Source organism: Panthera leo, chromosome A2 (assembly GCF_018350215.1).
Source record: "Panthera leo isolate Ple1 chromosome A2, P.leo_Ple1_pat1.1, whole genome shotgun sequence".
NCBI lineage: Eukaryota > Metazoa > Chordata > Mammalia > Carnivora > Felidae > Panthera > Panthera leo.
In genome coordinates this window covers 51,454,178-51,480,289 of record NC_056680.1, presented here as the reverse complement: position 1 = coordinate 51,480,289, position 26,112 = coordinate 51,454,178, and the positions used below count along the sequence as shown (strand labels likewise).

At 40.9% G+C, this 26,112-nt stretch overlaps 1 protein-coding gene across 2 annotated transcripts in view; it reads left to right on the top strand.

The window, feature by feature from the left end:
* SEC13 (SEC13 homolog, nuclear pore and COPII coat complex component) overlaps positions 1 to 16,782 on the top strand; it is a 34,921-nt gene extending 18,139 nt beyond the window's left edge. For both annotated transcript variants that reach the window (XM_042910792.1, XM_042910800.1), the window contains exons 6-9: positions 5,271 to 5,404; positions 5,828 to 5,951; positions 6,858 to 7,004; positions 16,330 to 16,782. In XM_042910792.1, the coding sequence (XP_042766726.1) occupies positions 5,271 to 5,404; positions 5,828 to 5,951; positions 6,858 to 7,004; positions 16,330 to 16,443 (519 nt within the window). In that variant the 3' untranslated portion in view covers positions 16,444 to 16,782. The remainder of the gene's footprint in view (positions 1 to 5,270; positions 5,405 to 5,827; positions 5,952 to 6,857; positions 7,005 to 16,329) is intronic.
* The last annotated feature ends 9,330 nt before the right edge of the window (positions 16,783 to 26,112 follow it).

Sequence of the window (26,112 nt, the reverse complement as noted above, 5' to 3'; positions counted from 1 at the left end):
AAGGGATGGGGGAAAAATACATAGTTACAAACAGGGAGGCAAACCATAAGAGACAGAGACTCTTAAATACAGAGAACAAACTGAGGGTTGATGCGCGGGGTGGCGGGGAGGGGGGGTGGTCCAGGGCAGGGAGGGGAAATGGGAGATGGGCATTGAGGAGGGCACTTGTTGGGATGGTAACTGAGTGTTATATATAAGTGATAAATCATGGGAACCTACTCCCAAAGCCAAGAGCACACTGTATATACACTGTCAAAGTGTTAAAAATAAACACTTAAAAATTTTTTTAATAAAATCTAAAGTTTTTTCTTGTGATAAGAAGGACTTGTGAGATGTGCTCTCCTAGCAACTTGCAGATAGGCAGTATAGTATTAACTATAGTCACATCTCTGTGACTTATTTTATACCTGAAAGTTTATCTTTTGACTCCCTTTTACACACCTCACACCCCACTTCTGGCAACCACCTATCTGTTCTTTGTATCATCTATGAGCATGGTTTTTCTCATGTTTGTCTTTTTTTTTTTTTTTTTTTTTTTTAACAGATTCCACATATAAGTGAGATCATACAATGTCTTTCATGCCCTCAATGTCTGTCCATGTTGCAGATGCCACAATTTCATTTCTTATGGTTGAATATTCCGTGTGTGTGTGTGTGTGTGTGTGTGTGTGTGTGTGTGTGTGTACATACACCACGTTTTTGGGTTTTTTTCATTCATCCATCGATGGACACTTAGGTTGCTTTCATGTCCTAGCTATTGTAAATAATGTGCAGGGCACATGGGGTGGGGTGCAGATGTCTTGTTGAATTAGTGTTTTTATTTTTGCTTTTTTTGATAAATAACCAGAAGTAGAATTGCTGGATCATATGTTAATTCTATTTTTAATTTTTTGAGAAACCTCCTTACTGTTTTCCACAATGGCTCCACCAATTTGCACTCCCACCAACAGTACACAAGGGTTACCTTTTTTCCACATATTCAACACTTGTCTTTTTGATACTAGTCATTCTGACTGGTGTGAGGTGCTATCTCATTATGGTTTTGATCTGCATTTCTCTTATGATGAGTGATGCTGAGCATCTTTTCATGTGTCTGTTCATCAGTATGTCTTTGGGAATTGTGTATTCAGGTCCTCTGCCCATTTTTAATCAGATTATCTATTCGGAGGTTAAGTTGCATGAGTTCTTCAGGGTAACATTGGCCTCCTAGAATGGATTTGGAAGAATACCTTCCTTTTCTATTTTTGGAATAGTTTGGGAAGGCAGATATTCTTTCTTTAAGTGTTTGGTAGAGGATCACCTGGCTGGTTCAGTTGGTGAGCATGCAACTCTTGATCTCTCGGGTTGTGAGTTTGAGCCCCACATTGGGTGTAGAGATTACTTAACAGTAAAACGTTAAAAAAATGTTTGGTAGAATTCACCTGTGAAACTGTCTGGTCCTAGACTTTTTTTGGAAGTCTTTTGATTACCAATTCAGTTTTATTACTAGTAATCTATCTGTTCAGATTTTGTTTCTTCAGTCTTTTTTTTTTTTTTTTTTTAAGTTTATTTATTTTTGAGACAGAGAGAGACAGAACATGAACGGGGGAGGGGCAGAGAGAGGGAGACAGAATCGGAAGCAGGCTCCAGGCTCTGAGCCATCAGCCCAGAGCCCGATGCGGGGCTCGAACTCAACAGACCGCGAGATCGTAACCTGAGCTGAAGTCGGCCGCTTAACCGACTGAGCCACCCAGGCGCCCCTCTTCAGTCTTGTAAGATGGTATGTTTCTAGGAATTTATCCATTTCTTCTGGGTGGTTCAATTTGTTGACATATAATTTTTCATAGTAGTCTCATAATCCTTTATATTTCTATGGTGTAGGTTGTAATTTCTTCTCTTTCATTTCTGATTTGAGTCCACTTTTGATCATTCTGGCCAAAGATTTATCAATTTTTTTTTTAATTTTTTTAAAGAACCAGCTCTTTCATTGATCTTTTCTGTTGTAGTTTTAGTCTCTATTTTATTTATTCCCTTTCTGATCTTTATTATTTCCTTCTTTCTACCACCTTTGGGCTTGCTTTGTTCTTTTTTTTCTTTTTTTTTTTTTCCAAAATTCTTTTAACATTTATTTGTTATTGAGAGACAGAGACAGAGTGCGAGTGGGGGAGGGGCAGAGAGAAGAAGGAGAAAGAATCTGAAGCAGGCTCCAGGCTCTGAGCTGTCAGCACAGAGCCCGATGCAGGGCTCAAACTCACGGACCATGAGGTCATGACCTGAGCTGAAGTCGGGTGCTTAACCAACTGAGCCACCCAGGTACCCCTAGGCTTTGTTTGCTCTTTTTCTAGTTCCTTTAGGTATAAGGTTAGATTATTAGAGATTTGTTTCTTGAGTAGACCTGTATCGCGATAAATTTCCCCCTTAGAATTCCTTTTGCTATATTCCAAAGATTGTGAACCATTGTGTTTCCATTTTCATTTTTTTCCAAGTGTATTTTTTATTTCCTCTTTGATTTCTTCATTGACCCATTGGTTGTTTAGCAGCACGTTGTTTAGTCTCCATGTGCTTATATTTTTCCCATTTTTAAAATTAATCCCTTTATCATTTGGAATGCCCTTCTTTTGTCTCTTTTTATAGTTTTTGTTTTTAATTCTATTCTGTCTGACCTAATCATTGCTACCCCAGGTTTTGGTTTGTTTGTTTGCCTCCATTTGCATGGAATATCTTATTGCAACCCTTCAGTTTAGTCTTTATGTGTCTTCAGGTATGAAGTGAATCTCTTCTAGGCAGCCTATAGATGCATGTTGTTTTTTCATCCAGTCACCGTTTGTCTTTTGATTGGAGCATTTAGGCCATTTACATTGAAATTGATTATTGATAGATATGTACTTATTGCCATTTTTTTTCATTGTTTTCTGGCTGTTTAGTAGTTCCTTTCTTGTTCTCTTTATGGCTTGATGACTTTCTTTAGTAGTATGCTTAGATTCCTGTCTCATTATCTTTTGTGTATCTACTTTAGATTTTTGCTTTGTGGTTACCATGAGGCTTACATTTATTTATAACATATTTATAACAGTCTGTTTGGAGTTGAGAAGAACTTACACATGAACACATTCTAAAGCTCTACATTTTTTACTCTCCCTCCACCCACATTTTATGTTTCTGACATCACTTTTTATCTTGTGTATCCCCTAACTAATTATTGGAGTTATATTTTTACTACTTTTGTCTTTTAACCTCCATACTAGCTTTAGCTGTGATTAACCTACCAACTTTCCTATATTTACCTTAACCAGTGAGATTTTTATTTTCAAATGTTTTGTTGTTACTAATCACCCTTTATTTTCAGCTTAAAGAAGATCCTTTAACATTTCTTATATGGTAAGCTTAGTAGTCATGAACCCCATTAGGTTTAGCTTGTCTAGAAAACTCTCTCTCCTCCAATTCTGAATAGCTTCACTTCCCTGAGTATTCTGGGTTGGAAGTTTTTTTTTTCTTTCAGCACTTTGAAACATGTCTGTTATCTTGGTTGTAGTGGTAGTTTTACAGAGTATACCTGTGTCAGAGTTCATCAGATTGTGCCTTTATGTCAACAATACCTCAAAGTCCTTCATAAAATTTTATATTGGAGTATAAAGGACGTAGACTGTTAGTGCTATACACAAACTCAAGGACTTCTTTCCACTCGCCCTTCCTGAGGGATCTACTTGAGAATAAGCTTCAGACAAAAAAAAAATGATTGGAAAGACATCAAGTATAGTTAACTGTAGAGAAATAAGACCAAATGAGTTATAAGGCAGAGTATAGGATGTACTGGCCATGTGCTCTATTAAGGTAGTGGATGGACAACTATTTAAAAAGTGGGCACAAGCAGAGCAGGAGGTCAGAATCTTTTAATGTTGGTACCGTACACACAAAACACGCCCCTCCCACCTCCATACATTGGCAGTGACTGAGACTGATGTGTAAAATGAGATAAAATGATTATGTGGCAGCGAGCATCCCTAGCACCAGTCTATAGTTTTGAAATAATTTCTCACCCAAAGAAACCCTAATTCCTGAGGAAGTGGCTGATCTCAGGTCTGAGGCAGGAAATGTACAAGATGAGTCTGTGATATCTTGTTATACTTAACAGAAATAATCAAAGATGTATTTTGACATACTAGAATTATGTCAGAAGAGCCAATTTGAACACACACTGCAGTTTAGGTGTCAAAAAAATGAACTGAAACCCATCAGATATGCTTAGATCTATGAGTTCATAATGATATATAAAGAGAGAATCAATCATCCTTGAAGACCGTCAGGAAATCAGTTCAAAAGTGTCAAGCATTTGACCTGCCTTTCCTATCTGATCTGCACCCATGAGGATCCAAATATTAATGAGGGGAATTGCCTCATGTCTAGCTTATTCCTAATAATAAATGAGAAAGAAGTGAATACAATTACAATATCACCATTTTGTAATGTCCAGTGAATTGAAAGAGACATAAATTGTTGACAGATGCTAATAACATAAAAAAGACAATTTGATGTCATTTGCCTCCCAATGAAAGAATACTGCCTGTAGTGTTAACAAAGGGGTCAAACTTGAGTCTGATCCAGTCTAGGATCCAGCTGACAGTTTTCAGGAATTCAGAGGAAAGTGTTGAACCAAGTGAGAAAGAACAAATCAGCCTGAGATACTGCAGGTCGGATGACTGGTCTTTCTTCAACAGAAAAATTGTAAAGAAAAAAGATCAGAGTGGGGAATCTATAAATGAGGAAATGTAAAAAAGATTTTGAAAAAAACATTTAAATGGCAAGACCACACTGTAGTGTCTAGGGATGCATATTTGGGTGACAAAACTAAAAAGAAAAAAAGGTAAGAAATTAGAAGTTAGGAAAATGTTACTGGGGAAGAGGGCTATGATTCATAATTACAAGGCTTCCTGGGTAAATGGTAATTTGCTGTCTTGAGCAAGTAGTGGTTACAAGAATGCTTTAGACTAATTCATTAAGCCATGTATTTACTTTGCATGGTTTTCTGAATCCCTTCATATTTTTGAAAACTGTTCTGTTTCTTAAACTCCCTGAAGTTTCTCCTACTTTAAATATATTGCTGAAAAATAAAGGCACTGTTAGGGCTCCTTGAAAAGCATTATGGTGGCTAATCCTTAATTCATCAAAATAGCTGTCCTACTTAATCCTGTCCTGAGAATTGGAGGGGATATGAACTGCAGCTTTGGATCTGCATAAGCAGTACTCTGTTGCAAGTCAAAAGGGCAAAGTCATCCCAATCCCCATCCTTACAGATTGGCTGCAATGCTGTCAGTTGGGCCCCTGCTGTTGTACCTGGAAGCCTCATAGACCAGCCATCGGGGCAGAAGCCCAACTACATCAAGAAGTTTGCGTCAGGCGGCTGTGACAACCTCATCAAGCTGTGGAAGTAAGTGGGGTTGGTGGACTTATCCTCAAGGGGACACTTCTTACCTTCCACCCTACCTACTGTGACTCAGCCACAGTTCACAAGAAACAGGATCACCCTTTTTTCCCCTCCTGCTGATAGAATACCATTTTCAACCTGTCAGAGGACATCCTTTAAAAACAACTTGGCCTTGCTCAAGCATTTTAATTCTTCACCTAATTCCCAGTTGCCGGCACCATTGGCTGTGAGGGAACAGAGCATTTCTTGGAGGGTTTCTTTAGAGCTGCTGAACTGAGTAAAAATCTACAAAGTCAATAAATGAAATCAGAAAGATGGAATAGCTTCTTGGCCCCTGCAAAGCCCATGGGCTCGGGGTGGAATGGAGGTGTGGGAAAACACCTGGGCTGCAACCTGCTGCATTCTTCCTTTCATCTCCCCTGTCAGGGAGGAGGAGGATGGCCAGTGGAAGGAGGAACAGAAGCTAGAAGCGCACAGTGACTGGGTTCGAGACGTGGCCTGGGCCCCCTCCATTGGCCTGCCCACCAGCACCATCGCCAGCTGCTCCCAGGTCAGCTCAGACCCATGAGAGCCTCCCGTGTTGTTTAATCTCTGAGTAAGTCCCGTCAGCCCTTATAGTCCCCCTAGGGTAAAGTCTTTTAAAGGTAAGGGTAGGGCAACAGGCACCTTTGGACCAGTGCAAGTAGGAGAGCCAGGTCATCCTGTAGCGAAGGCTTGATCAAAAGGCACAAGTGGCTTGTCTCCACTGAGCCACGAGCTGGGCCAAATTTGGGACCAATTTCCCATCCTCAGCATTGTATGGCTGGGAAATAGAGCTGCCCAGGTACATTCTGGGAGTGTTCCCAAGCGGGGTCTAGGGGCAATTGGAAGTTCTAATAAGGTCTTGGACTCACCTACCTATTCTATCTTCACAGATCACAAAAGAAAAACCAAGGACAAGCCTTAAATTATGTGCTAACCCCCCACTAACAAAGGTTAAGCCAGGCTTCATTTGAGCCTGTTATGTTTCGTCCTAAATTTGAGAGGGACTTTTTAAACTTGTCCCTTCTCATTCACTGAGCTCGGTTTATAGACAGCCATACCTATTTGGTTGAGAAAATATAGACAGAGCCCAAGGGAGCCAAAATAAGGAGGGGACTTGGCAGACATGAGGAAAACCCAGAGAAAATTTTACAGTTAGCAGCAATGCAAAGTCCATACCTGAAACCAATATGAGCACAGGAACCTGGGAGACTCGAATGTGAAACGTGTTCCTGGGGTAAAGGGATAAAAGCACGGCTGCTGGGCTGGACACTGGCCATCACAGCTGTGCACACCCAGGAGGGCCTTGGCTGTGCTTTGTGCTGAATCCCCCACCCCATTCCTGCAAAAGTCCAATATGGCTCCAGATTGAGCAGATATCCCCAGTGCAAGATCCCTGCCTTACCTTCCCTGACTTTAGCCTATCTCTTCCCAGGATGGTCGTGTGTTCATCTGGACCTGTGATGACGTCTCGAGCAATACGTGGTCCCCCAAACTGCTGCACAAGTTCAATGATGTTGTGTGGCATGTGAGCTGGTCCATCACCGCCAACATCCTGGCTGTCTCAGGCGGAGACAATAAGGTACACCCCACTTCCATGACATGGTAGACAGGGCCCTGTTTGTCTTTACTAGGCCCGTTAGAAAGCACAGTTGAATTCCCCATGTAATGAGAGGCTTAGAAGGAACCTTAATGAGGACTGTGTTTTGAGTATGTCTCTTAATTATATCATTAAATTTTACAGTCCCCTGTACCTCCACCCCCAAGCCCCCAGAGGTTGTTTGTCCCCTTTTTACAAATACAAAAGAAGCTGGCAGAAGTGGTTTGACTTGCACAGGGGTCACAAAGCTTTTAGGTGGCAGAGCCAGTAATCGGGCCCAGATTAAATCCCAAGTCACTGCCTTGATAGTCCCATCACCTTAACCATTTGACCACCTTGTCATATGGTGACATTCAATTAGCACGGCCAAAAAGTAAATAGATTTAAAAAAAAAAAAAAAAAAAAAATACCTCATAAACAAAAGCAAAAAGATAGGAGGGTTTCTGCCAGACTCCTAAGAGACATATTTCTAAAAATCCGTATAATTCATGAGTATTATTATTCACCCACCATATACCTCTCCCTACTGGGCTATAAGCCATATAAAGGAAGGGACATGGAGGCAAAGTAGCCACTGGAAAACAGTAAAACAAAGAGTAGTTCAGGACAGTATAGCAACAAAGCAAATGTGCTTGAACAGTCATGACCACTGCTTTGAAACCTGCTTTTTAAAGTTATATATGGACCGTATGCCTGAGAGAAGAGGCGTAAGCCAGGGAGATGGCAGTAGCTTGTTACTTCTTCCTTCCTAGAGGCAGCTTTTTGTTTTAATCCTGGCAAAATACATACAAAGTTTACCCATCTTAACCATTTTTAGGTGTACAATTCAGTGGTTTTGAGTACATTCACATTATTGTGCGACCATCACCACCATGCATCTCTAGAACTGTTTCCATCTTCCCCAGCTGAAATTCTGTCCCCACTGAACACTAACTTCCACTCAACCCAGACCCTAGACCCCAGTAAGCACCATCCTACTTCCTATCTGTGAATCTGACTACTTTGGGGAACTCATGTAAGTGGAATCATGCAGTAATTGTCTTTTTGTGACTGGCCTCTTTCACTTCCCGTAGTATCCTTATCTGTGTTGTACCATATGTCAGTTCCCTACCTTTTTAAGACTAATACTCTGTTCTACCACATTTTATTTACACATACATTGGTACACAGGGGTGCTTCCTCCTTTGGCTGTTGTCAGTAATGCTATGCACATGGGAGTACAAATAGTATCTCTTTGAGGGGCGCCTGAGTGTCTCAGTCGGTTGAGCATCCCACTCTTGGTTTGGGCTCAGGTCATGATCTCACAATTGGTGGGATCGAGCCCACATCGGGCTCTGCTGATGGTGTGGATCCTCCTTGGGATTCTTTCTCTTCCTCTCTTTCTGCCCCTCCCCTGCTTGCGCACGTGCACGCTTTCTAAATAAATAAATATATGTATATCTTTGAGACTCTGTGGGCAGTTTTCATCCAGCCTGGGGTCCCTTTCATGTACAGTAGTCCCAGAAATGTAGCAGGCCTCTTCTCCAGGCCATAGAACTTTAGAGCTGGAATGACCCTCAAAGATAACTAATGTAACCCTCTTTATTTCTAGTAAGTGCCAGAGGCGGGACTAGGCCCCAGGTTTGGTGGCACCTAGGACAGCCCAGCCGACCTTGACTTGCCTGAGGAGCCCTACAGTAGTATTTACAAGGCAATGGGCAAGTGCCTGGTTGTATGCACATTCCACATTTGGGTTCTGCTGCCATTATTCTTTTATGCTTCTCAACTCTTCTTTATCACTGTTTGCTACAAAGAGCTCAACTCTATTGCTGTCTGCATAGCATTCCTTCACTAAAGGACTTAGTTTGCAGTCTAGAGCATTCTGCATAGTGCATATGTAGTAAATAGTCTGACTCTAAAGCAGGAATTCTTTTTTTTTTTTAATTAAAAAAAATTCTTTTTAAGTTTATTTTTGAGAGGGACAGTGACAGAGTGTGAGCAGTGTAGCAACAGGAGAGAGAGGGAGACACAGAATCTGAAGCAGGCTCAAGGCTCCGAGCTATCAGCAGAGCCCAACGTAGGAATCAAACTCTCAAGCTGTGAGATCATGATCTGAGCTGAAGTGAGAGGCTTAAGTGACTGAGCTACCCAGGTGCTGCTAAAGCAGGAATTCTTAAAATCATTACTATTTTTTACCAGATACACGTACATAGCTTGAAGTAGTTTTTATTAGGTTATGATTTTTTTTTTTAACGTTTATTTATTTTTGAGACAGAGAGAGACAGAGCATGAATGGGGGAGGGTCAGAGAGAGAGGGAGACACAGAATCCGAAACAGGCTCCAGGCTCTGAGCTGTCAGCACAGAGCCCAACGCGGGGCTCGAACTCACGGACCGTGAGATCGTGACCTGAGCTGAAGCCGGTGCTCAACCGACTGAGCCACCCAGGCGCCCCGGTTATGATTTTTTTAATGCAGTCTAATTTTCATTCTCCAGAAATAAACCTTTCCAGTGCTTAGCTATTTATTCTACTGTTTATATCAGTGTTGAAATAACATACTTATCTGTTGTCTTCCTCTAGCACACTTCTCACATTTTAGTATTTAACTTGTTAAAACATGGATTGCCAAGCCCACCCCCAGGATTTCTGAATCAGTGGGTCTGGGCACGGACCCAAGAATTTGCAGTTTTCACAAGCTCCCCATTATGGCAGATGCCCTGGTCTAGACAGCACACTTTGAGAACCACTGCTGTATCCCGTATCCTCTTACAGAACCTGTAGCAACTTGGTTAAAACAACATCAGTATTTGGTTTTTGGTTTTTTGGGTGTCTTTAATGTTTACTTTTGAGAGAGAAACAGAACGGGAGCCGGGGAGGGGAAGAGAGGGTGGGAGACACAAAATTTGAAGCAGGCTCCAGGCTCTGAGCTGTCAGCACAGAGCCTGATGCATGGCTCAAACCCACGAACCATGAAATCATGACCTGAGCCGAAGTCGGACGCTTAACCGACTGAGCCACCCAGCCACCCCGGGGATGCAGATACTTTTCAAGACAGTCTCTTCATTTTCTTCAGATGAATACCCAGAAGTTGAACTGCTGGGTCATATAGGAGTTCTATTTTTAATTTTGTTGAAGATCCTCCGTACTGTTTTCCATAGTGGCTGCACCAGTTTATAGTTTCACCAGTAATGCACAAGAGTTCCCTTTTCTCCACATCCATGCCAATACTTGTGTCTTTGTCTTTTTCATGATGGCCATGCTAACATGTGTGAGGTGATATTCTATGGTTGTACTTCCCCAGTGATTAGAGATGCTGAGTGAGATGCTTATCTCTCACTATCACATACCTGTTGGCCTTTCGTATATCTTTTTTGGAGAAATCTTCTATTCAGGTCTTTTGCCCAATTTTTAATTGTATTTTTTGGCTTTCTGGTATGGAGTTTTAGTCTTCTGTGGATATATTGTGGCGTGGGGAGTTTTCATTTGTTTGTAAACAGGCTTCACACCCAGCGTGGAGCCCAAGGTGGAACTTGAGCCCATGACCCTGAGATCAAGACCTGAGCTGAGATCAGGAGTCAAGTTGGATGCTTAATTGGTGCACCAGGGTGGCTCAGGCAGTTAAGCATCTGGCTTTTGATTTCGGCTCAGGTCATGATCTCACAGTTTGTGAGTTCAAGCCCCATGTCAGTTTCTGGGCTGACAGTGCGGAACCTGCTTGGGATTCCCTCTCTCCCTTTCTCTCTGCCCGTTTCCTGCTCATGCACATGCACACGCATATATGCTCAGTCTCAAAATAAATAAATTTAAAACAAATCTATAAAAACAAGAGACAACCCACTGAGCCATGTAGGCATCCCTGGATATTTTGGATATTAACTCCTCTTCTGATGTATGATTTGCAAATATTTTTTTCCCATTTTGTAAGGTTGTCTTTTTACTTTGTTGATTATTTTGCTATGCAGAAACTTTTTAGTTAATGCTGTCCTGCTAACTTATTTTTTGTTACTTTTGCTTTAGATGTCACAACCAAAAAATCTTTGTCAAGACTCATGTCAAAGAGTTTTTTTTTATTTTCAGAGAGGGAATGCACGTGTGTATGAGTGGTGGAGGGAGAGACAGAAGGAGAGAATCCCAAGCAGGCATGAAGCATGAGAATCATCACCTGAACCGAAATCAAGAGTCAGACACGTAATCAGTTGAGCCACCCAGGCACCCAAATAGCTTGTTTTCATATATTTTCCTCTAGGAGTTTCGATAGTTTCAGATCTTATATTTAAGTGTTTAATGCAATTGAAGTTAGTTTTTTTGAGTGGTATAAGGGTCTAATTTTATTCTTTTACATGTTAATGTCCAGTTTACTCAGCACCATTTATTAAAGAGACAGTCTTTTCTCCATTGAGTATTCTTGGCTCCCTTGCCGAATACTAGTTAACTGTATATGCTTGAGTTTATTTCTGGGCTTTTGATTCCATTGACCTATTTGTTTTTATGTCAGTACCATCTATTCGTTTTTATGCCATTACTATAGCTTAATAGCTTGAAATTAAAAAGTAGGATTCCTGGGGCGCCTGGGTGGCTCAGTCATCCGACTTCACCTCAGGTCATGATCTCACAGTTCATGAGTTCGAGCCCTGCATCGGGCTCTGTGCTGACAGTGCAGAGCCTGGAGCTTGCTTCTGATTCTTTGGTCTTCCTCTCTCTCTTCCCCTCCTCCATTCATGGTCTGTCTTTCTCTCTCAAAAAAACATTTAAAAAAGAATACTTTAAAAAAAAAAAGTAGGATTCCTTCCACTTTGTTCTTCTTTCTCAGGATTGCTTTGGCCATTCAGGGTCTTTGGTGGTTCCATATACATTTTAGGACTCTTTTTTCTATTTTTGTCAAAAAAAAAAAAAAAAAAAAAGGCCATTGGAATCTTGATAGGAATTGCATTGAACCTATAGATGGCTTTGGTAGTATTAAAATTTTAACAATGTTAATTATTCTAATCTATGAACAAGATACCTTTCCATTTATTTGTATTCTCAGTTTCATCACTGTCTTGTTTTCAGAGTAGAGATCGTTCACCTCCTTGGTTAAGTTCATGAGTATTTTATTGTTTTTGTTATCGTAAGGATCATTTTATTTCTTTTTTAATAATTCATTCTTAGTGTATAGAAACACTACTGATTTTCATTAATTTTGTATCCTGCAACTTTAATGAATTCACTGTTTAGATCTAAGCTTTTTGATGAAACCTTTAGGATTTTCTGTGTATAACATCTTGTCATCTGCAAATAGAGACAATTTTAGTTTTTCCGTTCCAGTTCTGATGCCTTTTTTTTTTTCCTTGCCTGGTTGCTTTGGCAACAACTTGTAGTATTACATTGAAAAAGAATGGTAAGAGTGGGTACCCTTTTCTTATTGCTTATTTTCAAGGAAGAGCTTTTGGCCTTTCACCATGGGGTATTGTACTAGCTGTGGGCTTATCACATGACCTTTATTATTGAGGTATGTTCCTTCTATACCTAATCTGTTAAGCATTATCACAAACAGATCACATTGGTTGATTTGCATATGTTGAACCGTCCGTGCATTCCATGTCTGAATCCTGCTTGATCATGGTGAATGATCCTTTTAGTGTACTGCCAAATTCAGTTTGCATCTATATTCATCAGGGTTATTTGTCCAAAGTTATTTTCTGGTAGTAGCCTTTTCTGGCTTTGGTATAAGGGCAGTTGTTGGCCTTGTAAAATGAGTGTGTGGGTGTATTTCCTCCTCTTAAAAAAAAAATTTTTTTTTTGGAAGATTTTGAGGATTGGTATTCATTCCTTACATGTTAGCTTAAATTCACCAGTGAAGCCATCTGGCCCTGGGCTTTTTTTATACAAGGAGATTTTCAATTATTATTCAGTCTCCTTACTGTTGAGATATTCTATTTCAGAAAATTTTTTAATGTTTATAAAATTTTTTATTCAGATTTTTTGTTTCTTCCTGATTGTCTTGGTAACATTTCTAAGAATTTGTCCATTTTTTCTAGCTTGTTCAGTTTGTTGACATAGAGTTGTTTCATAGTAGTTTCTTATTTTTCTTTGTATTTCTGTGATGATCAGTTGTAATATCTCCTTTCTCATTTATAATTTTGTTGTTTTGGGTCCTCTTTTTTCTTTGGTTAATCTAGGTAAACTTTGTTAGTTTTGTCAACCAACCAACTCTTCTGGTCAATCTTTTCTATTTTCTTCTCTATTTCATTTATTTCTGCTCTAATATTTATTATTTGCCAGCTTTGGACAAAGTTTGTTCTTTTCTGATTCCTTAAGGCATAGAGTTAGGTTATTTGGGATAGGTCTTGTTTCTGAATGTAGGCATTAATTGCTGTGAACTTCCAAGAACTGCTTTTGCTGCATCCTGTAAGTTTTGGTATATTGTGTTTTTCATTTGATTCAAAATAATGTCAGTGTTTAATTTGCATGTGTTTGTGAATTTCTCAGTTTCCTCTTGCTATTGATATCTTGCTGTATTCATACCATTGTGGTTAGAGAAGATAATTGGTTTAATTTTTTTTAATTTGCTAAGACTCGTTTTGTGGTGTAACATATAGGAAATGTTCCATGTGCACTTAATGTATGTTCTGCTGTCAGAAGGTTATGTACATGTTAGGCCCATTTGTTCTGTACTATTGTTCAAATCCACTGTTTCCTTATTATCTGTCTGGATGATCTCCATTGTTGAGAGTATTAAAGTCCCCAACCATTTTTTTGTTACTCTTTATTTCCATTTAGTTCGGTTTTGGTTCATATAATTAGATGTTTCAGTGGTGGGTATCTATATATTTATAATTGTTACATCTTCTTGGTGTGTTGATCCCTCTGTCTCTCTGTACTATTTTTTAACATTTTATTTATTTTTGAGAGAGGGAGGGACAGAGAGAGAGGGAGACACAGAATCCGAAGCGCAGGCTCTAGGCTCCCAGCTGTCAGCACAGAGCCCAATGCAGGGCTTGAATCCGTGAACCATGAGATCATGACCAGGGCTGAAGTCAGATGCTCAACCAACTGAGCCACCCAGGCACCCCTCTCTTTACTATTTTCACTTTAAAGTGTATTTGATATAAATATAGCTACCTCTACTTTCTTTGTGGTTGCCATTTGCTTAAAGTATCCCTACTCCATCTCTGTCTTTAAGGCTGAAGTGAATCTCTTATAGGAAGCATATTGTTGGATCTTGTGTTTTTGGTTTTATTTTATTCATTCAGCCAGGTGTTGTCTCCCCGGGAGAGTTTAAACCATTTACATTTGAAGTAAGTATTAATTAATAAGGCCTTACACAATTGCCATTTTGTTTATTTTCTTGTGGTTTTCTTGATACATTGTTCCTTCTTTTTTTGTGTTTTGAAGTTTTATGGTATCCGTATGCTTTGACTTTGTCATGTTCTTTGGTCTAATATTACCACAGGTTTTTCCCTTGTGGCTATAAGGTTTACATAGACATTTTAAAACACTCTGTTTTAAAATAACATCTGAACACTTTGACTTCTCCCCCTCAAATTTTAGGTTATTGATGTTACAATTTATATATTTTATAATGTGTAATAACAGGTTATTGTAGTTATGGCTATTTAACTACAATGGTTATTTCTTACTACATTATCTTTTAAACTAGAGCTAGAAGTGAATTATGCACTAACATCACATTACAGAATCCAACTTTAATTATTTATCATCACCAGTAAGTTTTATGCTGCCTTGTATAGTGTTAATGAGCATCCTTTTATTTATACTCAACTCCCTTTAGCATTTCTTGTAAGGCAGATGTAGCGGTGATGAGTTCCCTCTGCTTTTGTTTGTCCAAGAAAGTCTATCCATTGCCGAAGGACACTTTTGCCTGGTAGTGTCATCCCATTTTCTTCTGGCCTGAAAAGCTTCTACTGAGAAATCTCACAGTCTTATGGGGGTTCCCTTATATGTAACCTTTTTTTTTCTAGCTGCTCTTAAAATTCTTTGACTTTTGATGATTCTGACATGTCTTTTGTAGCCCTGTTTATTTAGGGCCTCTTGGCAGTTCATAGGTCTTCCTGTCTTTAGAGTCCATTGTAGAGCTCTATTAGTTTCATTTGGTGGTGTCACATTTACCTGGCTTTCTGTGATCCTCGTGTTGGTATCTGCATTGGAGTTGTGGTCCCTTCTTCCAAACGTTGCAGGCTCACTTTGGCAGACAGTTGGACCGGTCAGCGCAGTTGGGTTTCTGGTCATTCCTGGTCCTTGGACAGGTGTGGCTGCTGTTAGGGTCTGTTTTTTAGTGAAGCAACTGTTTGAGTTCTGAGCATAGAGGGTATTCCACTGGGTGAGAACAGCAGGTAGGACTGCTGACTCGAGTTCCCTGCCCAAGTGAAGCTAGTGGGTGTCACTGTGACCTGGATTCTCCAGTCAGGCTTCCTACAGTCAGGACTGGGCTCTCTACAAGAGTCTGTAAATTGGCTTTCTGGATGAGAGACCAAGAGCCAGGAACTGCAGCAAGTGGGGCTGTGACTCAGCCTTTCTGCCTGGGTGGGGGCAGACCAGGTTCAAGAGCTGGCAGAACTGCACTGTAGAGCATTCCCTGGGGCAGACTGGACCCCCAGCTTGGTGCTGTAGATGAGCAGAGATACTGGTTGGGACTACTGCTTGGGCTCTGCAGCTAGGAACTTGGTCTGTTAATAACACAGTGCCGGTTCTGGGAAGCCCACCCAGTGCATGGGCATGATGATTCTGTCTTACTTGGGACCAATGATTTATTCAAGCCCTTGGCATAGACTCGGACTTAGAGGAGGAGGAAGAGGGCAGTTGGGTTCACTTGGACCTGGTGACCGGGAGGTGGACCGTGCCTCCCCTGTGGTGTTGACCACTTAAGAACCCCACTTAGTCACCATCAGATTCGCAGTAGTTGAAACCCACAGATGTGCCTGCAGTCCCCATGGGGCAGAGCCCAGAATGAGGGATCCCACGAGGCCATGACTTACAGCGCTGAGTGACTGGATGTCACCCCTGTGCTCCTTTCCCCCTGGAAAAACAGAAGTTGAACGTGGTGTTGAGTCAACCTGGGTGGGGGCCATGCAGTCAGCATGTAGCCTTCCAGTCTATCCTTCTGGTACAAGGAGTTGGTCCCTTTGGTCGGGCAGGGGGTGCTTCAGCCACATTCCTGTCTTCTAGGATTTGCTCAGTGGCTTCTTGTTCATGAATATTTGTTGTTCTTCCTGTGAGGGGGAGCTAAGTCAGAAATATCCTTTGTCACCGTCTTGCTGAAGATCTGGGAAGGTAAGGACAGCAGAGGGAAGGGTGCAGACCTGTAACAGGCTGTGTGCACTGGCTTGCAGGTGACCCTGTGGAAGGAGTCTGTCGACGGGCAGTGGGTGTGCATCAGTGATGTCAACAAGGGCCAAGGTTCTGTGTCCACTTCCGTCACAGAGGGCCAGCAGAACGAGCAGTGACAAGACAGGAAAGGCTCAGCTCCCCTCCTGCTGACTCCAGGACTGCCCTTTCCTGGACCAACTGACCAAACCGCTGGGAGGAATAGCTCCAACAAGATTCCTTCCCCAGGAGTAGTTACAAGTGCAACCAGATAGATCATCTGCCTTAACATGATTTGATATGGTTTGTAATTTACTGTCCTGCTGAAAGCACTCATGTTAGGAGAAAAAAGCTACAAATGATCTTCAAATTTATTATTTTAAAATATTTTTGGCCATTTTTATGTACCTTTTGGGTTTCAGGCATTATTTGGGGGGTTTTGTTTCCAAAATAGTTAAATAAATTCATATTGCTTGTAATTCTTCCTGCATTACCCCAACCCCTCCCTAAAAAGCTCATGTTCACTCCTGTTTGTCAGTGTATTAGAACAACATTCGCCAAGACCCTGGTCCCTGTAGGCTGGCTGAACCCCCAGCCGACATACACAAAGCTGGTATCTGTATAACATCCTTGTGATTCCAGTCACACTGGACGTGGGCTGCGGTGAGGGGGAGTGTGTCCTCTGAACACATATCCTCTTCCAGAGAGTGGGAATACAAGTCTGCCTTACAGAGAAGACTCGGATGAACTAATGCATGGAGGTGACCCATAACGTGCCATGCAAACGCAGGGCAATATTAACCAATACCCACAATTAAGAGACTGGCCCGGAAAGTGGGTACACTTCATGCAGATTATGGACCCTGTCAGTGCTGGAGACCATGGTTCTGGTCCTGGTCAACCCTGAACCTAGTATCACCTGTTAGCAGAAGCCTTGAGACCCTCACCTGAATCGGTCGTCACAACAGCGGGTATAATTTATACTGACACCTATCGCGAGCTGGTACTACACTGGAGCTGTCCTATGTTGCAACACAACAGACCAGTGTAGGCCTATATCCCCAACTTACCAATGAGGAAACTGGCACTGAAGGTGGAAGACCTGCCCAGGGCTGTCCACTGCCAAGTGGTAAAGCTAGCCTTTGAGTCCCAATCCAGCTCAACTCCAGAGTGGGTGCTGTCAAAGGCACGACTCAGGAAGAGTATGTGAGTGGAGGGCTCCTCAGCTGTAATGTGGGGTGGTGCTCACAGCAGACCTTTATGTGAGTGCACTTAGCTTTGTAAAAGGTCAGGCCACTCACCGCAGGAGGCTGCATGCACAAGGAAATGTGGACCCCTGTTCTTCTACCTGCTCATCCTTCATTTTTCAGCAGCAAAACCCCTGTTTTGAAATAAATATTAGATCATAATGTATAAAATCGGAAAAGGTGGATCGACTGTGCTTGAAGTAAGGCTATAGAGGCCACAGCCCTGCCCCTCAGCCTCCATGTCATTCTGTACAATCCAAGCCTTTGGACAACAGTATGAGAACTGTGCTTCTGTTTATTCAGATGAGAAAAGGCCCAAGAAGGCACCTTTGTGTACACTTCTCAGGGGATAAAAACTACCCCTTAGTTCTAGTTAGCTCTTGTTACTTGTCTGCCTTCCCTAACAAGCTCTGTGCTCCCCCCAAGGACAGGCCTCGTCTTCCTTATGGTGTCTGCTACCATCAACAATGAGAAGAAATTAGTCCTGTGTCACACAGTGGGTTGGTGGTAGGTTAGTGGGCTCCTGGCCATAAGCTGTGTTTGTGGCTTATACTACAGAGACTCAATTAAGGTAATCTGGAGGTAAGTAAAATTACCACCCGTAATAGTTTATACTTAGAGTGCTAAAGTGTTAACTATTCCTGGGGTAAAAGCAAAATCCCTCAAATTTCGTTACCACAAAATAGGCTAATCAATTGGAAATACCACACTGTCAGTCTTCAAGGGCCACGCCCAAGTGATATGAATGGAGAGGTAACTTAAAAGGTAGAGAGTTCTGGTTAGAGTAAGAACAATAGCAACCACAATGGTTTTTAATCCTTTCACAAAAACAAAGCAAACTGGGATAGAAAATGAGACCCCCAGACAACATTAAGGTAGTCCCTCAAACCCTAGGGCCAAACTCTTCATACCTAGAATACCTGTGTGGGACCAGCATAGGCAAGAAAAAAGGGAGTTGTTATGATCCTATGAGCCAGGTAACCCAAAAATTACCATCAAATACTCATCCATCCCAAATAGAAAACTCAGCAAGCCAATGTGAGAACTAGAAACCAGGGGATTCACAGGTTTTCACTGACAAGTGAGTTCAAAAACGGGGAGACTTCCACTGCCTTCCACCCATGAAGGAGTAATGGCTGTTAAGAGTTTCCCTAGAAATTAGTTTCCCTAAACAACTAGGAAACCACACAATATACATGAAACAAATGCTTATGGACATAGGACAAAGACAGTGTTTGGGTGAGGGAAACAGGTGAGGGGAGCACCAGCTGCTCCAGCTTACTGCCTAGGAGCAACTTTCAGGCCAAAGGGCAAGGAGACAATCCAGGGTCTAGTGGTCAAGTTGAAGACACAGAGGTCAGAGTCTAGGAATGCTAAGCTAGAACCTAATGAGCAGAGTCCTGGAGAAGAGGGAGCTGCTCAGAGAGAGTAAGCTCCTCAGATCTACAGAAATGTCTCCTAGAGTCTGACCAAGTCCTGACCTACATGAATAAAAGGTACAACTTCATGACCAGAAACCAATAGACCACACAATTCTTAGAACTCAGAGGAGTGGGAAGAGTTCATGTGCCTGAGACCCAGAGTACAACTTCAGAATATGCAGCGCATTGGGTAGAGTCCTAAGATCACGCCTTAGTAATAATCTTAAATTAGGTCTAGAGCACAGGTTCCTCTGGACCATGAAAACCAAGCCTTGAGGTCCACAATTATTTCACTTTGTGCCAGATCAAAACCCAACACTCTTTAAAGCAATAACGAAAATTAAGCACTTAGAAACTAAATTCACAATGTCCAGTTTCCAATCCAAAATTACATGTGCAAATAAGAAAATATGACCCATAACCAGAAGAGAAAAAAAATTAATGGACACAAATCAGAGACCTCAGGATTAGCAGATAAAGACCTTAACAACAGGTATCACAAAGGTGTTCAAGAATATAAAGGAACAGGAACATAAGGAAAATGAGACATAAAAAAGTTGGGAGTTTCTAGAAATGGGAAATTCAATATTTGAAGTGAAAACACTGGACAGGAGGAAGAGCAGGTACACACTGCAGTACAACAGATCAGTAAGTCTGAAGATACAGCAATAAAAACTATACAAACAGCACATAGAGAAGGGACCAAAACAATAAACCTGGCAACTGAGATGTGGGATACTATCAAGTAGTCTTGTGTAAATTAAGAGTCCCAAGGAGAAAAAAATTAAGGGGCGAGGAGGATTGAAAAAATATCTGAAGAAATAACACATGTTTCCAAGCTGGATTAAAACTGTAACCATAGAGATTCAAGATCAGAACCCCAAGCAGAATACTAAACACACATACATACATACCCCATAATAAAACTGCTGAAATTTTTAAAAACTATGAAAGCCAGAGAAAAAGACACATACTACATAGAAACAAACATAAGAATGGCAGCCAACTTCTCATCAGAAATTATGCAAACCATAAGAAATTTAACACCTTTAAAGTGCTGAAAAAAGAATAACATAAAAATGACTATCAGCCTACAATTCTATAGCTAGTGAAATATCTTTCAAAAATAAAGGTGAAATAAGGAGTTTTTCAAATGAAAGCTGAAAGAATAATGACCAGCAGAGCTGCATTATAAGAAATGTCAAAGGAAGTTCTTCAGGCAAAATGAAAATATCAGATGAAAATTTGGATATATACCAAGGAATAAGGAGAACCAGGGATAGAAAAAATCTGGGTAAATATACTTTTTTTTCCTTTTATCTCTCCAGTATTGATTATTTTAACTGCATTGAGAGGCTTACAACTTATATAGAAATAAAATAAGTAACAATAGCACAAATAATGGAAGTGGGGGAATTGAAAATATTTTGTTGTAAGGGTCTTATATGTGAAGTGGTGTCATATTTGTTGAAAGCATACTGCATTATATTGAAGTTGTATTTGTGTGTGTGTGTACTTTTTTTTTTAAGAGAGAGCCAGCACAAGCAGGAAAAGGGCAGAGAGAATATTAAGCAGGCTCCACACTCACTACAAGTCCCAACACGGAGCTCAGTCTCACAACCGTGAGATCATGACCTGAGCCAAAATTAAGAGTCAGATGCTCAACAAACTGAGCCACCCAGGCACCCCTGAAGTTGATTTTTTTTTAATGTTTATTCTGAGAGAGAGGGGGAGAGACAGAATCCCAAGCAGACTCCACACTCAGTGCAGAGCCCAACATGGGGCTGATCTCATGAAGCATGAGATCATGACCTGAACCAAAATCAAGAGTCAGATTCTTTTTTTTTTTTTTTTTTTTTTGAGACAGAGAGCATGAGCAGGGTAGAAGGGCAGAGGGAGCAGGGGTCGGGGGGAGAGAGAGCATGCACGACAGAGGGAGAATCCCAAGCAGGATCCAGGCTCAGCACAGAGGCTAACACAGGGCTTGATCCCACAACCCTGGGATCATGACCTGAACCAAAAACAAGAGTCACTCAACTGACTGAGCCACCCAGGCACCTCCGAAGTTGTATTTTTAAATCCTAAGTCAAGCATTAAAAGAATAAAGCAGAGAGTATAACTAACAAGCCAACTGTGAAGATAGCATGATATTATAAAATGTACTTGTCCAAAAGTGTCTATGAAAAGAGGAGCACCTGGGTGGCTCAGTTAAGCATCCAGCTCTTGGTTTTGGCTCAGGTCATGGTCTCACGGTTCTGAGTTTGAGCCCCACATCAGGCTCTACACTGGCAGAGTGTGTAGCCTGCTTGGGATTCTCTTTCTCTCTGCCTCTCCCCCACTCATACTGTCTCTGTATCTCTCAAAAGAAACAAACTTTAAAGAAAAAGGGACAAAGAACAGATGAGACAGATTGAAGGTAAATAGCTAGATGTTAGATTTAAACCAAACCTTGTAGGTCATTGCAGTAAATATAAAAGGTCTAAACACTCCCAAGTTAAAGGCCCCTGATAAGAGATTATCAGAATGGACTTTTAAAACACAAGACCCCAGGTGTCTGGGTGGTTCAATCGGTAAAGCATGAGACTCTTGATCTGGGGTGTTCTAAGTTCAAGCCCCATGCTGGGTGTAGAGATTACTTAAAATCTTTCAGGGGTGCCTGGGTGGCTCAAACATCCAACTTCGGCTCAGATCATGATCTTACAGTTAATGAGTTCAAGCCCCGTATCAGGCTGTCTGCTGTCAGCACAGAGCCTGCTTCAGATTCTCTATTCCCCCCCCCACCCCCCCCACCCCCGCTCCTCCCTTGCTCACGCTCTCTCCCTCTCTCAAAAATATGCATTAGGGGCACCTGGGTGGCACAGTCGGTGGAGTGTTTGACTTCAGCTCAGGTCATGATCTCATGCCTTGTGAGTTTGAGGCCCATGTCAGGCCCTGTACTGACAGCTCAGAGCCTGGAGCCTGCTTCAGATTCTGTGTCTCCCTCTCTCTCTGCCCCCCCCCCCCCACTTTGCTCATGCTCTGTCTCTCTCTGTCTCAAAAATAAATTTTAAAAAAATTTTTTTTTAATTATTTACCATGACCAAGTGGGCTTTATACCTGGGATGCAGGGCTGGTTCAATATACACAAATCAATCAATGTGATACATCACATCAATAAAGGAAAGGACAAGAACCACATGATCCTCTCAATAGATGCAGAGAAAGCATTTGACAAAATACAGCATCCTTTCTTGATAAAAACCCTCAAGAAAGTAGGGAGAGAAGCATTGTACCTCAAGATCATAAAAGCCATATATGAAAGACCCTCCACTAATATCATCCTCAATGGAGAAAAACTAAGAGCTTTCGCCCTAACGTCAGGGACAAGACAAGGATGTCCATTCTCACCACTGTTACTCAACATAGTATTGGAAGCCTTAGCCTCGGCAATCAGACAACACAAAGAAAAGGCATCCAAATCGGCCAGGAGGAGGTGAAACTTTTGCTCTTTACAGGTGATGTGATATTCTATATGGAAAACCCAAAAGATTCCACCAAAAAAACTGCTAGAACTGATCCATGAATTCAACAAAGTCGCAGGATATAAAATCAATGCACAGGGGCGCCTGGGTGGCTCAGTCGGTTGAGTGTCCGACATCAGCTCAGGTCATGATCTCACAGTTCATGAGTTCAAGCCCCGCGTCGGGCTCTGTGCTGACAGCTCAGAGCCTGGACCCTGCTTCAGATTCTGTGTCTCCCTCTCTCTGCCCCTTCCCCACTCATGCTCTATCTCTAAAAATGAATAACTTAAAAAAAATTTGTTTAAATCAATGCACAGAGATTAGTTGCATTCCTATACACCAAGAATGAAGCAACAGAAAGAAATCAAGGAATCGATCCTATTTACAATTGCACCAAAACTATAAAACGCCTAGGAATAAACCTAACCAAAGAGGTGAAAACTCTATACACTGAAAACTATAGAAAGCTTAAGAAATTGAAGGAGACACCAAAAAAAAAAAAAAAAAGGAAAAATATTCCATGCTCCTGCATAGGAAGAACAAATATTGTGAACATTTCAATACTACCCAAAGCAATCTATATATTCAATGCAATACCTATCAAAATAATACCAGCATTCTTCACAGAGCTAAAACAAACAATTCTAAAATCTGTATGGAACCAGAATAGCCTAAAGAAAAGATCCCGAATGACCAAAGCAATCTTGAAAAAGAAAACTGAAGCTGGAGGCATCACAATCCCAGACTTTGAGCTGTATTACAAAACTGTAATCATCAAGACAGTATGGTACTGGCACAAGAACAGACATTCAGATCAATGAAACAGAATAGAGAACCCAGAAATGGACCCACAAACGTATGGCCAACTCATCTTTGACAAAGCAAGAAAGAATATCCAATGGAATAAAGTCTCTTCAGCAAATGGTGCTGGAAAAACTGGACAGCGACATGCAGAAAAATGAACCTGGACCACTTTCTTACACCATACACAAAACTAAACTAAAAATGGATGAGAGAGCTAAGCATAAGACAGGAAGCCATCAAAATCCTAGAGGAGAAAGCAGGCAAGAACCTCTTTGACTTGGCCGCAGCAACTTCTTACTCAACATGTCTCTAGAGGCAAGGGAAACAAAAGCAAAAATGAATTATTGGGACCTCATCAAAATAAAAAGTTTCTGCACAGCAAAGGAAACAATCAGCAAAACTAAAAGGCAACTGACAGAATGGGAGAAGATATTTGCAAACGACATATCAGATAAAGGGTTAGTATCCAAAATCTAAACAGAACTTATCAAAGTCAACATGCCCAAAAAAATAATAATCCAGTGAATAAATGGGCAAAAAACATGAATAGACACTTCTCCAAAAAAGACATCCAGATGGCTAACTGACACATGAAAAAATGCTCAACATCACTCATCATCAGGGAAATACAAATCAAAACCACAATGAGATAACACCTCATACGTGTCAGAGTGGCTAACATTAAAAACTCAGGCAACAACAGATGTTGGTGAGGATGCGGAGAAAGAGGATCTTTTTTGCACTGCTGGTGGGAATGCAAACTGGTGCAGCTACTCTGGAAAACAGTATGGAGGTTCCTCAAAAAATTAAAAATAGAACTACCCTACGACCCAGCTATTTATCCAACGGATATAGGTGTGCTGTTTTGAAGGGGCACATGCACCCCAATGTTTATAGCAGCACTATCAACAATAGCCAAAGTATGGAAAGGGCCCAAATGTGCATCGATGGATGAATGGAAAGAAGATGTGGTATGTGTGTGTGTATATATATATATATATATATATATATACACACAGACACACACACATGTATATATGTATATATATGATATGTACATAAAGAAGATGTCGTGTGTGTGTGTGTATACACACACACATATGTATATATGTATATATACGTGTGTGTGTGTGTGTGTACACTGGAGTATTATTCAGCAATCAAAAAGAATGAAATCTTGCCATTTGCAACTACATCCGGATATAACTAGATGGGTGTTATGCTAAGTGAAATTAGAGAAAGACAAATATAACTTCATTCATATGAGTACTTTAAGATACAAAACAGATGAAAATAAGGGAAGGGAAGCAAAAATAATACAAAAACAGAGAGGGGGACAAAACATAGGAGACTCTTAAATATAGAGAACAGAGGGTTTCTGGAGAGGTTATCAAAGGGGGGATGGGCTAAATGGGTAAGGAGCATTAAGAAATCTATTCCTGAAATCACTGTTGTACCATATGTTAACTAACTTGAATGTAAATTTAAAAATATATAAATTATTAAGAATTTTTTTTTAAAGTGTTTTGAGGGGCACCTGGGTGGCTCAGTTAAGCACCTGACTCTTGATTTCAGCTCAGGTCATGATCTCACGGTTCATGGGTTTGAGCCCCCCATCAGGCTCCACACTGTCAGTGGAGAGCCTGCTTAACATTCTCTCTACCCCTCCCCCACTCATGCATGCATGCACTCTCAAACTTTAAAGTATAGTGTCATGTCAAAACCACATGGGAATCATCAAATATAGAAGCATCTAAAGGAATAAGGACTATAAAACTCATTGAAACACTTATATAAAAAATCCCTAAGTTTATTATAGGAAAAAAACATTGCCGGTTGCTAAGACACCAACCTTATTTTGAAAATGAGTAAATAATTTTTTAAAATCCTACATTTATTTTGCCTTTTGGTACAAACTGTATGTGAATTAACAAAATAATTGCTAAAGGAAAAAATACTAAAAAACATAGAAATCAACAGAACAGAAAATCATCTTTTGTAATTTTTAATAAAAAGTGTAGACAATAATCAGTGGTACATAACTCCATTATGTGAAAAGTTCATGAGGCTCTCCGTGTTGAAGTGTAACTACCAGTTTAGAGAGGCAGGCGGGAGAGGAATAAAGTCAGGCAATGCCACAAGAAAGTGGTCCACCAAGTCCAGAATGCAGAAAACTGTGCAGGACAAATAGCCTGTTGTGTAAAATGCATGAAGGGATGGAAGAGAGGGGCAGGTAGGGGATTGTTGTAGACTAAGAGACTTCATGGACTGGTCAACCAAATGTGAGCTCCGGATGTGAACAAACCAACTGTGTATTTTATCTGTGGAGACACATACTCAAGGCCTTTTTTTTTTTTTTTTTTTAGTTTATCTATCTATTTAGAGACAGTACATGAACAGAGGAGGGGCAGAGAGGGAAAGAGAAAATCCCAAGCAGGCTCCATGCTGTCAGCACAGAGCCCAACGTGGGGCTCAATTCCACAATGCTGGGATCATGACCTGAGCTGAAATCAAGAGTCAAATGCTCAACCAACTGAACCACCCAGGCACCCCTACATTCAAGTTTTTAAAGCTGAAGTTACACGACTTCTGAGATTATCCCACCCCCCAAAAAAATAATGTGGAGGATAAACAGAGGAAGATGTAAATAAATGTTGAAGCTGATGATGGATGCCTTGAGATTCATTATATTAACATTTTTTATGTGTTTGAGACTTTCCAGAATAAGGTATTAAAATATATGGGGGGGGGGGGGGTGCTGAATTTTCTGCTCGAGGTAACCAATTATTTTACAATCAGAAAGGAATTGCCTGAGATACTTGTTAAAATACAGATCC